Raw genomic sequence first — 13,229 nt, forward strand, 5'->3', positions numbered from 1 at the left:
GTCTCTTTTAAAAACGTGTTTGTACATATCAAATAGGGACCTTACCCTCCACTTCACCTCCCCTACAGGCCAAGGATGTATGCGTCGCTGTATAAACAGCCACGGAGTAGGGCCAAAAACATTGGGTTCCAACATCCACCAGGCCACCATAGGAGCAGGAAAGGGCTTACAAATCAAAAGACATGAGTTTAAATATCAGCTCTGCTAGGAATTCACTATAGGAACGTTGGCAAGTTATTTAAGCCATCTGAGCATCAGCTTATCATCCATAAAATGGGGACCATAATAATGGACTTCATGTGACAGTGAGATAATGTCAGTGAACTTCTTAGCACATTTTTTCTAGGAGCTCAGAATATTGTAGCTGATGATATTTGGTGATGATAGTGTACTTTTCCTATCCATGGTTTCATCTATCTGGGGACATTTTTCCATTCAGTCTCATGCATCTGGGCCTGGGGTAGGAACAAGTCATCTCACGGCATGAGATGCTAGTCAGGGTTTCCAGGGCACATCCTAGGGACCTGCAAGGGCCTCTGAAGAGTGAGAAGGAGCCATTTTTTATTTTACTTGCTTTATAGAGAAGTATTGAGGAGGGGCAGGACACACATCCTCACCCACACCTCAACACACACACACACACACACACACACACACAATCACCAAGCTTTTGGTGTTTTGTAATTCAGGAGGGCAGAGGAGACTAGTCCTATCTCCACCTGCAAATTACTGTGTGCCGGTACAGTCCTTCGATCAGGACTCTTAGCGTCCTGTTTCCAGGTTCCCTTATTGATCCAGTAGAGCTAATGAATGCCTTCTCTCCCTCACCGATTTGTGTGAGCTGTAAGCAACATACTAGATGTGAAAGCCCCTTGAAAACTATAAATCACCTCTCAAATACAAGAAATTATTTATAATGAAGACTTTGCAAAAATTTTCTGTATGTCTGTTTGTTTTCCTTACCAGTATGCGCCTTACCGTTTGCTTAGAAACTGGGTCATTTTAAAGGCATTATTTAGTTTGATGTAACAAGAATGCATTTTAAAGGAAAACAAATTGTAGCAAAGCAATTGTAACATAAACTGAGAAAGAATGACAGTTAAATTATGCTTATGTTGAAAAGTCAGTGTTAGTTTATCTCATAAAACATTTCCCAGATCAGAAACAAAAGATTTTCCCTTATGACATGTACATATAATGTATGCAACAATGAAGTCATTTAAATAATGAATTAAGCATAATTTTAGAATCCTAAAACTTTGCTTTTTTTTAATTTTACCATGTCAGATTGTTGTGGTTCAAGGAAATCAGTAACATGTTGTATTTCTAAACTTCAGTGGTTGTAATGACTTTTTGTGATGGTCTTTATTGGCATAACGATAGCAACAAATTCCAGAGCTAACATTTTTTGGATATAAATTGTCATCGGAAAGAAAGGTTGAATCAGAATCAGACGGATCTGGATTTCAATTTAGACGTCTCAGCTTAACTAGTTCTATGCCCTTAAGCATGTTATTTACTCTTCTGCTTAGCTCAGTTTCCTCATCTGGTAAAATGGGGATAATAACAGCACTCATCTCATCTTGTAAAATTAATTCCTGGAAAAGTGATTAGTTCAGTGCCTGTCATGTTATTCAATTGTGATAAATGGCATCAGCTGCTGATATTGTCATCATCGTCATTACCATCATCATCATCATTTTTATCTCCATAGAATGGGGGCATGGGATTGGAGCACCATTCTCCCATGGGAGAGCTGTCCTTATTGGAGCTGGAGTGATTCCTCTTGGCAGAAATGAAGGACTCAGAATATCTTAAGGTGCAACACAAAGACACAAAACAGAAACGATGAAAAAACAAACAAACAACAGAATATCTTAACAGTGTGCATTCAGTCTGGAAATAAGTTGAAGGGAAAGTGATTTGTCTGTTTGACAATCTGCTTGCTGCCTCCATAGCAATAGAGCTTCTTTGAACACTTCTTACTTTTTCATCAAGGCATAGAAGGCTCTATGTATGAATAGAAGGTTTTCACTGAATCAGGTAACAGGCAGTCAGACCCTCCCACTCATGCCCTCACTAAAGGTTTGGGCTTTAAAAGTTAATTTCTATTCTTCAGTTGATCTAAGTCTATGCAGACCAATAGTTATTTTTTCCCTGCCGGACATTTATCTTTCTATAAATAGGTATCAATGGATTTTACCTTCATTTTATTAAATAAAGTAGAAAGGGGTTTTGAAATCTTGCATTTCTTCAACAGATCATAGTTATGTGTAAAGGCATGAAGCGGTTTCTATGCGCCTATGCCCTCAAGTTAATAATGACAGCATTAGACAGTCTCTTCAATAAGACGTGCTGGCAAAAGTGTAAAACAGCTACAGTAGAAGAATGAAATTAGAACACTCTGTAACACCATACACAAAAATAAACTCAATATGGATTAAAGACCTAAATGTAAGATGGGATACTATAAAACTCTTAGAGGAAAACATAGACAGAACCCTCTCTGACATAAATTACAGCAAGATCTTTTTCGATCCACCACTTAAAGAAAAAAAAAAAAAAAAAAAAAGATAATAAATAAATAAATAATAAACAAATGGGACCGAATTAAAAGCTTTTGCACAACAAAGGAAACCATAAACAAAAGGAAAGACAACCCACAGAATGGAAGAAAATTTTTGCAAATGAAGCAACTGACAAGAGATTAATCTCTAAAATATACAAACAGCTCATGTAGCTTAATATCAAGAAAACAAGCAACCTAATCAAAAAATGGGCAGAAGATCTAAATAGACATTTCTCCAATGAAGACATACAGATGGCCAAAAGCACATGAAAAGATGTTTAACATTGCTAAATTAGAGAAATGCAAGTCAAAGCTACAATGCAGTATCACCTCACACCAGTCAGAACGGGCATCATCAGAAAGTCTACAAACAGTAAATGCTAGAGAGGGTGTGGAGACAGGGAGCCCTCCTGCACTATTGGTGGGAATGTAAATTGGTACAACTGCTATGGAGAACAGTATGGAGGTTCCTTAAAAAACTACAAATAGAACTACCATATGATCTAGCAGTCCCACTCCTGGGCATATATCTGGAGAAAACCATAATTCAAAAAGATACATGCACCCCAATGTTCATTGCAGCACTATTTACAATAGCCAGGACATGGAAGCAACCTAAATGTCCATCGACAGAGGAATAGATAAAGAAGATGTGGTTCATATATACAATGGAATATTACTCAGCCATGAAAAAGAATGAAATAATGCCATTTACAGCAACATGGATGGACCTAGACATTATCATACTAAGTGAAGTAAGCCAGACAGAGAAAGACAAATATCATATGATATCACATACATGGAATCTAAAAGAAAATGATACAAATGAACTTATATACAAAATAGAAATAGACCCACAGACATAGAAAACAAACTTATGGTTACCAAAGGGGAAAGGGGGAGAGGGATAAACTTGGAGTTTGGGATTAACATATACATACTACTATATATAAAATAATCAACAAGGACCTACTGTATAGCACAGGGAACTCTCCTCAATATTCTGTAATGACCTATATAGGAAAAGAATTTGAAAAAGAATGGATATCTGTATATGTATAACCAAATCACTTTGTTGTACATCTGAAACTAACACAACATTGTAAATCAACTATATTTCAATATAAAATAAAAATTAAATTTAAAAAATGACAACATTACAATAAAAACAGCAATAACAACAGCAATCATAAAAGCTAATGATTTTGATTCCTATCGCTGTGCTAGGCACTGTTTTAAGAATTTTACATGGATTGTCTCATTTAAGTTTCATAACAATCCCATGAAGAAAATGATTATTATCCTTATTTTACAATTGCTGAAATAGGCATGAGGAGGTTATGGAATCTTTGCAGTGTCATACAACTAGGGAGTGTTGGAGCCAGGACCCAGCATGACGGGGATGTTGGATACATGATTTAAGTGGTTGCATCCCTTTTTCAAGGGTGGTTGGGGTTTACTGTGAATTACAAATCATGTGGGTGCATGTGTTTGTCTCTCCTAAACACAGGTCTGTATATAGCCCCAAACCTGGAAGACAGCTCTTTTAATTTATAGTCTCCCCTTCCCTCCCGTCATGCGAGATGAGTCCCAAACATCTTCAACACCTTGGAGAGCTCTGTTCCCTCATCTGTAGGGAATGGGGATCCATGAAGGGATACCAGCATAGTGTGGAACATTCAGCGAAACTTTTCCTTTTATGTCCACGGTGTTGTATATAAGTGTCTCTGGGTTTCCAGTCACAGTTGTGCTCCTTGCAAGCAAGTTCCTTAAAGGAATCTCAGGATCCTTGTACATAAAACTGAGACACTAAATATCTCCCAGATGAGTTGTGATGATTAAATGAAGATCTATGTAAAGGCTTTGGGAAATTTTCAGTTTTATGTTATCCTAATAAGCAGAAAGTACATAAACGCTCCCAAGAGCCTCTTCTCAAAGTTGTAGTTATTCTATAGATGCATAAAGGGAAGGATTATGTCAGCAAGACATTTTCAGAATCCTCATTTGATTAATGACGGTAAAAAAGAAAAAGCAAATAACTAGAGTTTTTTCTTGGCGTGGGCTCTGACTTTGGCCAGCACTCAGCTATTGATTGTCCAATAGGATTGTCCAATAAGAGTGTCCTCTTTTCTTTTTATAGACACATCCAACCCAAACTGCGTTCTTATCCAGTGTTGACCTCCACACTCACTGTTCTTATCAGCTCATGTTGCCAGAGGCCATTGCCATTGTCTGTTCACCGAAGCATAAAGAGTAAGTGTGGCTATTGAGAGGGTTCAAGTAAGGCTTTGTCTGGGTTTGCTAGGTTCAAGTGTGTCCACACACCAGGTTGTAGCACTTGGATAAGTAGGCAAACCATGCCCTTGGGAAAAAGAGACTGGTGCCTGCTGGCTTCCATAACTTGTAGGTCTGCCATCTTTTGCTTTTAAAGGTCCTTTCCGTGGTAGAATTACTGGTTTTCCTTCTTTACATGACCTTGAAGTGGATAAAGCAGATGTTATTCCAGTTTGCCGTCTGAGATCTTAGTTCTATTGTATGATTTCTGCTGTGAGAAAATTTCCAGCCTTGGAGACTTCCCTAGCGGTCCAGTGGTTAGGACTCTGCGCTTCCACTGCAGGGGGAACAGGTTCCATCCCTGGTCCGGGAACTGAGATCCCACATGCTGAATCGTTCGGCCCAAAAAAAAAAAAAAAAAAAAAAGAGAAGAAAATTCCCAGCCTTAGCTTAATTATCTCCAAAACTTTCCTAAATGTGGAGGACAGTGACTATCATAGCACGATTATGAGCAGAGGAATCAGACAAACTGATACTGGGATCCCGGTTTGATACCTGACCACTGTGACCCTCAGTCTCTTCATCCCTGATACTTATCCATCACAGATTGATGTGAAGGTGAAACTAGATGATAGTCTACATAAAGGGCTTAGCATAGTGCCTGGCACTACAGCCAGCACTCAGTAAATATTTGCTGCAGCTATAAATACTATTTATTTCTCAGAAATATTGCAGGTTCAGTTCCAGATCACCACAATAAAGCAACTGACACAATAAAGTGAGTCACATGAATGTTTTGGTTCCCCAGTGCATATGAAAGTTATGTTTACATTGCAGACTATTAAGTGTGCAGTAGCATTATGTCTAAAAAAACAATGTACATACCTTAATTTAAAAATACTTTATTGCTCAGAAATGCGAATTATCATCTGAGTCTTCAGCGAGTCATAGATCACTGATCACACTTTACCATAACAAATATAATAATGGAAAAGTTTGAAATATTGTGAGAATTACCAAAATGTGACAAAGAGATGTGAAGTGAGCAAATACTGGAAAATGGCTCCAGTAGACTTGCTCAATGCAGACTTGCCACAAACCTTCAATTTGTAAAAATGCAGTATCTTCGAAGTGCAATAAAGTGAAGTACAATAAAATGAGATATGCATGTATTAGAGAAATTAGAAATATCCATCACCTGTAATTTCCTCCTATGGGGTCTCAGCTTTTCTCCCAAGGTCTCACACAGCAGTTCAGGCACTTGGCAGTAGCATTGGTCTCTTCAGTCTTCCTCTAGGCCGTCAGCACAACACTAGTTTAAAAAAATCACTGTAGAATTTTTAGTGTGTCGTTTCTTTCTCCATTCCATTTGAAGAATATGTATGCTTGTGCCATTCAAATGAAAGCATCTGGAAAGCCCAAATGATCCTTAATTTTTGTACGTTTTTTTCACTCTGAAACTTAGCACCGGCATCTTCAGGCTCACCAGTGCTGGCATGCTTGAGGTTTCCGCTTGTAAAAAGAAGGGCTTTCATCCACACACCAAGGACCCCAGGCTATTCAGTGTGAGTAGACAACGTTGGTTATTTTTTGCACATCGTGTTTATTTTTCACCCCCTCCTTTTTTTTTTGATTGAAATATAGTTGATGTAATATGTTACTTTCAGGTATACAATATAGTGACATTTTCATACCTTATGAAATGATCACCATGGTAAGTCTAGTAACCATCTGTCCCCATACTAAGTTATTAAAATATTATTGACCATATTCCTTACGCTATATATTACACCCCTGTGGCTTAAAAAGATGTGAGATATATACGTACACACAATGAAATATTAACCATAAGAAAATGAAATCTTGCCATTTGCAACAACGTGGATGAATCTAGAGGGTATTATGTTAAGTGAAATAAGTCAGACAGAGAAAGACAAATACCATATGATTTCACTTATATGTAGAATCTAAAAAACAAAACAAAACAGAGTCATAAATAGAACAAATGCGTGGTTGCCAGAGGGAAGGGGGTTTGCAGGTGAAATAGGTGAAGGAGATTAAGAGGTAGAGACTTCCAGCTATAAAACACATAAGCCTCTTTTTTTTTTTTTTAAGGAGAGAAATAGTAGCAATATAATATAGGATAAAACACTTTATTGCTTACTTTGGAATTTTCTTATCTCATAAAATTAAGCAATCTTTGTATTTTCTTCTGATTTCTTGTCATTACTATTTTACTTACAAAAGAATGACAGTATTTCTGTAGCAGAGTTGATTATACATAAAGTTTCCTTTCCATTTACATATCTGTGTGATACTTAAACAATTAACAGTTTTCTCCAGGGTCCCAGCAAGCAAACGATTATTAAAGAAAATGATATTAAATGTGTCCTGAATTATTTCTGCTTGATATGGCCAAATTAGTTTTTCATAACAGTTCAATGAAAACTGTAATCCTATTTTTTTGATTAGCTTTGTATAGCCCCAAAGTAACATTATTTGAGTCCTTTTCTGTTTGCTTGGCTGTTCCCTGGCTGTGACGTCAGAGAAAGTATTTTGAACTTAGAATTTATTTAAAATGAAAATTACTTGAACCTTTTGTAAACATTTTCTTCTTGTTGAAAATGAATACATACGATTGTATTTGTTCTGAGTGGAAATATTTTTAAAATTAGAAACATTTTAAATTAGGAAATCCATACTCCCTCCCTAAAGAGAATCATGTTAAACATCATGAGGTAAAGCCAATTTTTTCTTTCCTAGATATGCAAACATGTGTTGGTAAAAGACATAAAAATAATCGTACTGGATCTGAGGTGATATGTTCCGAAGATTAGCACCGTCCACGCCAGACACTTACCCATGGACCTGTGGTTGCTGGATTTTCTTAAGATGTTTCCAGAAATGACTGACATTTTATATTTATACATTTTAGATCAGAAAGTTTGATATTTATTACTTTTGCACATTTTGAAGCTTTCTTTTTGGGTTGCTTTGTCTCAAGAGAGGTTACAATGGAGTTAAATCAATACCTATAAATGTGCCCAAATACTATGACCAGATAATAAATTGTGCCGCAAACAACAATATGTCTGGAATTTTTTAACTTTTTTTTTGACGTAGAGTGGGTGTACAATACTATATAAGTTCTAAGTGTACAACGTAGTGATTCACAATTTTTAAAAGTTATACTGTTGTATTTTTGGAGGTCTCTGCATGTGTTTTCAGAGCTTTAGATGTTTTGCTGTATTATTTTTATTCCTGTAAACTGTAGTTCCACATAAGAAATTCTGAGTACCAGGGGATTTCCAAGACAGGCCATATGTTTCTGAGACTTTTCCCTGCGGTGGTCAAAGAAGGATGTGAGAAGAAACACGGCTGCAGACAGCTGAGCCCATCGTGTGTTTTCAGTGTCAGCGAATCCTGACTCAGAGTCTGTAGTCAATCTTAGTGTAGAGACCAGAGCCCTGAGCTTCTACTCAGGGATCGGGTGTCAGAGGACCTGAGATAGCCGATGATTCATTAACTTGATTTAGAGGGCTAAAAGCAGAGACACTTGAGAGAGGAATAAAAAAAGGCTCAGATGGAAATGTAAAGCCTATTTCTGTGAAAGTCAATAGGGATGACAGGGAGAAAAAATGAGGTATAGGAAATACTGATAATTCTCAACCAAAAAGAATAAATAAAATCATTTGGAAAGAACATTTATAATTAAAGTATCTATATAAACCAAGGCACAGGGAATAGGAAGAAAAATATATTTAAACTGAATAGGGTATCATGAATACCGAGTTATAATATGACCAAGGCTTGGAATGGAATTTGTGACTGGTACCCAGATAATAAAGGCATTTACCTGGATCAAAAGATAATAGATTAATAGAAGGAATGGGGGACTGATGGAGTATGTTGGCAAATTGAATTGGTAGGAAAACATTATGAAGAAAATGTAGCCCCAATAAAAGGAGAGAATGGAAGTCAATCTTATCCGATCTAACCTCTCTTCCCAATGTTTTTTGTGCCAACCTCAGCTTTCCCAGACTTTGCTGTCCTCCTGGCATTATATCTGAGTTGCCTAAATGATCTTGTTTGCATGTACTAGCATCAACGTTTTAGTTCAAGGATTTCTGTATTCCTAGGAGAAATATTCCCTGCACTCTGTGCTTGGACGAGATAACATTCCGCCCCAACTTGTCTCTTCCCTAATACAGGTATCATGTCACCTAGCTTCTACTCTAGTTCTCATTCATAAAGAGCCTACTGTGGGCAGCTCAGTGACTCATTTCTGCCTATGACAACTTGTAGGCTTGGAGAGTTCAGGTCCCAGACTCCAGAAGCAAGAGCTTTGCTTGCCCAATGTACGGGGACTTGAGTCTATAGTCTCCCACAGCTAAGGGCATATTAGCTCTGCGAGCCTGGCTCCACGGACAGCCCACTTTCCCCCGAGTGATGCTGTCCTCGACGTCTTAGCATTTAAGGACAGCATGATATTCTGACATACTTGATCACAGGAAAAGATTATGTAATTTATTCAAGTAACAATGACTGTTGGGACTAGGAAGAGTTGAGAAATGAACGATATCCTGAGAGTGGAAACCAAAGATACAGTAGTAGACCAAGAGGGTGTCCAATGAGAGGTATCTGATGAAAAAACGATGCATTGAATGGTACCTAGAGATAGAAAGGACTCAATTGAAAGCCAAGAACATTTGGCTTCTTAGATTTCTGGAGAGAATAGAAAGAGCTACTCTGAGCATTCAGAGCCAATTATATCGCTTCTGACCAGCGAATTAGAAGGGAACTCATTTTTCATTAAAAAGATATATCATATTCCCTAAGGGAGTGGGGCATTCTTGGCATTTTTATTCCCTTGCAAGGGGACGCAGAATCTCAGGCCTGAGACGAAGTTTGAAAAGCTACTCTTGAAGGGCGTATGGTTTTCTTATTGCCAGGTGCAAACCCAACTAACCAGACTTCCCAGGAGGACCTTGTCACAGAGCTGAAGGACTCCTGGAGGCTGCAAACCTATGACTCGCTCTGCGTGGAAGAATGAGTTCCTGATGTTCTGTGTCTGAAAGAGGAACCATCAGAGATGTGGCCATGCCGCGGAGGGCTGGGCTGGCCGGGAGCAGAGCCCACGTGAGTCACCGTGGAGGCCCGTATGAGTGTGAGTGTGTGTGTGTGTGCGTGAGTGGGTGGGTGTGTGACCATAGACGTTCCCTGGAAGAGCTTCCTCTGGAAGATCTCATTCCCAGCAGGCAGTGCAGCTCCCTCTTTTGAATATGAATCCATTCCAGAGCCCCATTTGCCACTTCCTTACCTTCGAAGGCAAAGCTAGTTCATTTCTTTTCAGATTTGTGCTTCTGTAGAAAATGAACCAATTACACCTGAGCTTCCTTTGTATTTTTTAAAAATTTTTATTGGACTATAGCTGATTACGATGTGGTGTTAGTTTCTGCTGTACAGCAAAGTGTATCAGTTATATATATATATATATATATATATATATATGGCCCCACTCTTTTTTAGATTCTTTTCCCATATAGGTCATTACAGAGTATTGAGAATTTCCTTTGGTTTTGAATGCTGGTCTGTTTGTACTCAGTGCCTGACACCTGGTATGTACTTGTTATGGGCTGAGTTGTGTCCCCCCCGCAGAATTCACGTGTTGAAGTCTCAGCCCCCAGTACCTCAGAATGTGAATGTATTTGGAGAAAGAACCTTTAGAGAAGTAATTGAATTAAAATTTGGCCACTAGAGGGGGCCCTAATCCAATGTGACTGGTGTCCTTACAAGAAGAAGAGATCAGGACACAGACACAGAGGGAAGACTCTGTGATGACACAGGGAGAAGATGGCCGTCTACGGGGAGAGAGGCCTTAGAGGAAACCAAATCTGCCAACACCTTGATCTCTTACTTCCAGCCTCCAGAACTGTGAGAAAATAAATTTCTGTTGTTTAAGCCAACCAGTCTGTGGTATTTTGTTATGGCCACCCTAGCAAACTAATATAATACTCAAAAAATATTTACTGAATTTGTTTTCTTTTTTTCTCAGAGATGGAATGGAAATGACTTTCTTTGTTGTCATGCAGAAATCATTCTCTTCTCCATAGACCTTGGAGCAAAGCAGATGTCTGTGGATTCTTCTCAGCTACTGAAGTTATTCTTGGTTTCTTTTTAGTAGAATTTTACTTGTGGAAAAAGTGGCATTATATTTGAGATACAGTATCAGTTAAGGCCACATCCTAGAATTGGTTCAGTATTTTTCCCCCCAATTCATCCCCTGCTGCACCCACTTCGGTCGTGCTGGAAACTGCCTTATTATAATGGTTTGGACTTATATCGAAATTTCTATTGCAAAACCAGCTACAGTTGTCCCAAATGTGGAAAGCAGAAGTTTCTCTTCCAGCATGTCTTGCAGAATTTTCTAGCAGGCGAATGTCTTCTGTGAAAAGGATGCTTGAGAAATGTCATGTATTTGGCAGAGATAAAGGAAGAAAGGTAAACTTTCAGCTCCTTATTCTTAGAAGACATTAGCTTGTTATTTATTGTGAAGACACCAATATGCAAAGAACTCTTCTGTTTTTTTAAGAAACTTGTTTCCTTTTCTAGCATCTTGGCTTTTCACGAGGCAAGAATATATTTTTCTTGGGGGCAGCTGACAAAAATATTAGTTTAGTTAATCTGGGGAGATGCAGAGGATGAGGGAGAGAAAACAGGAAAATGGAGAAGGACCCTGGGGGAGAGAGGGTAGAATTAGAATACTGTAGACCGCAGACCGGCTTTACTTAATTTGTTTGAAGTCAATGTCTTGGGCATTATCTAGACCAAAAGACATTCTAAAACCAAATGGAGACAAATAGTTTAGTTTAGTTTTGTCTTGTTTTACCTCTGTCAAGGAGGATTAACTATTCATCTGCATCGAGTTAACCAGCATTGACTGTGAAAAACTAAAATTGTGTACTCAAATTAGTCACGATCTGGGTGTGTCCCAGATGTGTCAATGTAATGAGTGGTGAATCTGTATTCTTGAGTCCCAAGAGGATGTTTAAAATTCCTCTCTTCAATTTTTCAAGAAAAAGCATTTATAGGTTGTTCAAAAAATAAGCTCCATTTTGTGTCCTCCTAATATAAAGGCTGATGAACAAGAAAAACAAACAACCAGAAGGAATTTACTCTATTCTTGACTTTGGGCGAGGTTTCATTACCTACAGAAATGAGGTGTGTGAATTAACCGATGTAGCAGGTTTTCTTCAGCAATAAAGCTTTGTACTTACTGACATTTTTTCCAGGGCAATACATAATCTTAATTTTTTTATTAAAAAGTAATTTATTGGGGTGAAATTCACATAACATAAAATTAACCATTTTAAAGTGAACAATTCAGTGACATTTAGGACATTCACGGTGTTGTACAACCATCACCTCTATCTTTTTTTTTTTTTTTTTTTGTGCGGTACGCAGGCCTCACTGCTGTGGCCTCTCCCGTTGCGGAGCACAGGCTCCGGACGCGCAGGCTCAGCGGCCATGGCTCACGGGCCCAGCCGCTCCGCGGCATGTGGGATCTTCCCAGACCGGGGCACGAACCCGTGTCCCCTGCAACGGCAGGCGGACTCTCAACCACTGCGCCACCAGGGAAGCCCCATCACCTCTTTCTTGTTCCAAAACATTTCCATCTCTCCAAAGTAAAACCTCTTACCCATTTCAATTTAGTGGGCATGGAGTGCCTTGCCTGGTAAGCATAAATTTGCAACTGGAAACTTTCAATCATAGCACGTTAACAGCGGTTCTCAAATTTTGATGTGCAGAAGAATCACCAGAGAAATCTGATTAAAGCTCAAGTTCCCAGCCACAGCTTCAGACCTCCTAGTTTGGCAGGCTTTGGGTTTCCCAGAAATCTGTCCATTTAAAATGAGGTCCCGATGAGGTTGACCTCTGTGACCTGCTCTGAGAAATGCTGGCTTCAAGGCTAAGAGTATGGATTTGGAAGCAAGCCCAAGTCCCATCTCTGCCAGTAGTATAACATTGGGTATGTTCCTTAACCACTCGTAGCCTCGGTTGCTCCGTCCGTAAAAAGGCCGTGAGAATATCCAATCCATAGGGCTGTTGTAGGATAAAATGGGATCCTAATATACAAGGCTTGGCAGGATCTGGTCATGACAGTTACTCAGCACGTGCCAGCTCTTATTATTTGTAGTATTAATCTTAATTGGCTGAAGCTACAGGGAAGAGGAGACCAGGGGAAGCTTGGATTTTCTGGACCAAACAGGCATTAAATCTTTGACTCTGAGGTCTCTGCAGTGAGACGCTTCCATGGATGGAGATCCACCTCCTAACTCCCAAGGACAGCCAGTGGCTGCTGACCGCACTCAGATATTTACACCCA

General features: G+C 38.9%; 1 protein-coding gene across 8 annotated transcripts in view; it reads left to right on the forward strand.

The window, feature by feature from the left end:
- The window catches only part of STAMBPL1 (STAM binding protein like 1), a 46,354-nt gene extending 35,548 nt beyond the window's left edge, over positions 1-10,806 (forward strand). For 6 of the 8 annotated variants that reach the window (XM_027111960.1, XM_027111966.1, XM_027111965.1 and 3 more), the window contains 3 exons: positions 4,710-4,822; positions 6,309-6,408; positions 7,607-7,930. In XM_027111960.1, coding sequence (XP_026967761.1) covers positions 4,710-4,822; positions 6,309-6,408; positions 7,607-7,663 — 270 coding nt within the window. In that variant the 3' untranslated portion in view covers positions 7,664-7,930. Of the gene's footprint in view, positions 1-4,709; positions 4,823-6,308; positions 6,409-7,606; positions 7,931-9,795 lie in introns of those variants that run through there. The other 2 variants (XR_003433812.1, XM_027111964.1) reach the window with 2 other exon arrangements.
- The last annotated feature ends 2,423 nt before the right edge of the window (positions 10,807-13,229 follow it).

The sequence above is a fragment of the Aethalodelphis obliquidens genome, unplaced genomic scaffold, assembly GCF_003676395.1.
Source record: "Aethalodelphis obliquidens isolate GAN/ISIS:26980383/991018 unplaced genomic scaffold, ASM367639v1 scaffold11, whole genome shotgun sequence".
Taxonomy (NCBI): domain Eukaryota; kingdom Metazoa; phylum Chordata; class Mammalia; order Artiodactyla; family Delphinidae; genus Aethalodelphis; species Aethalodelphis obliquidens.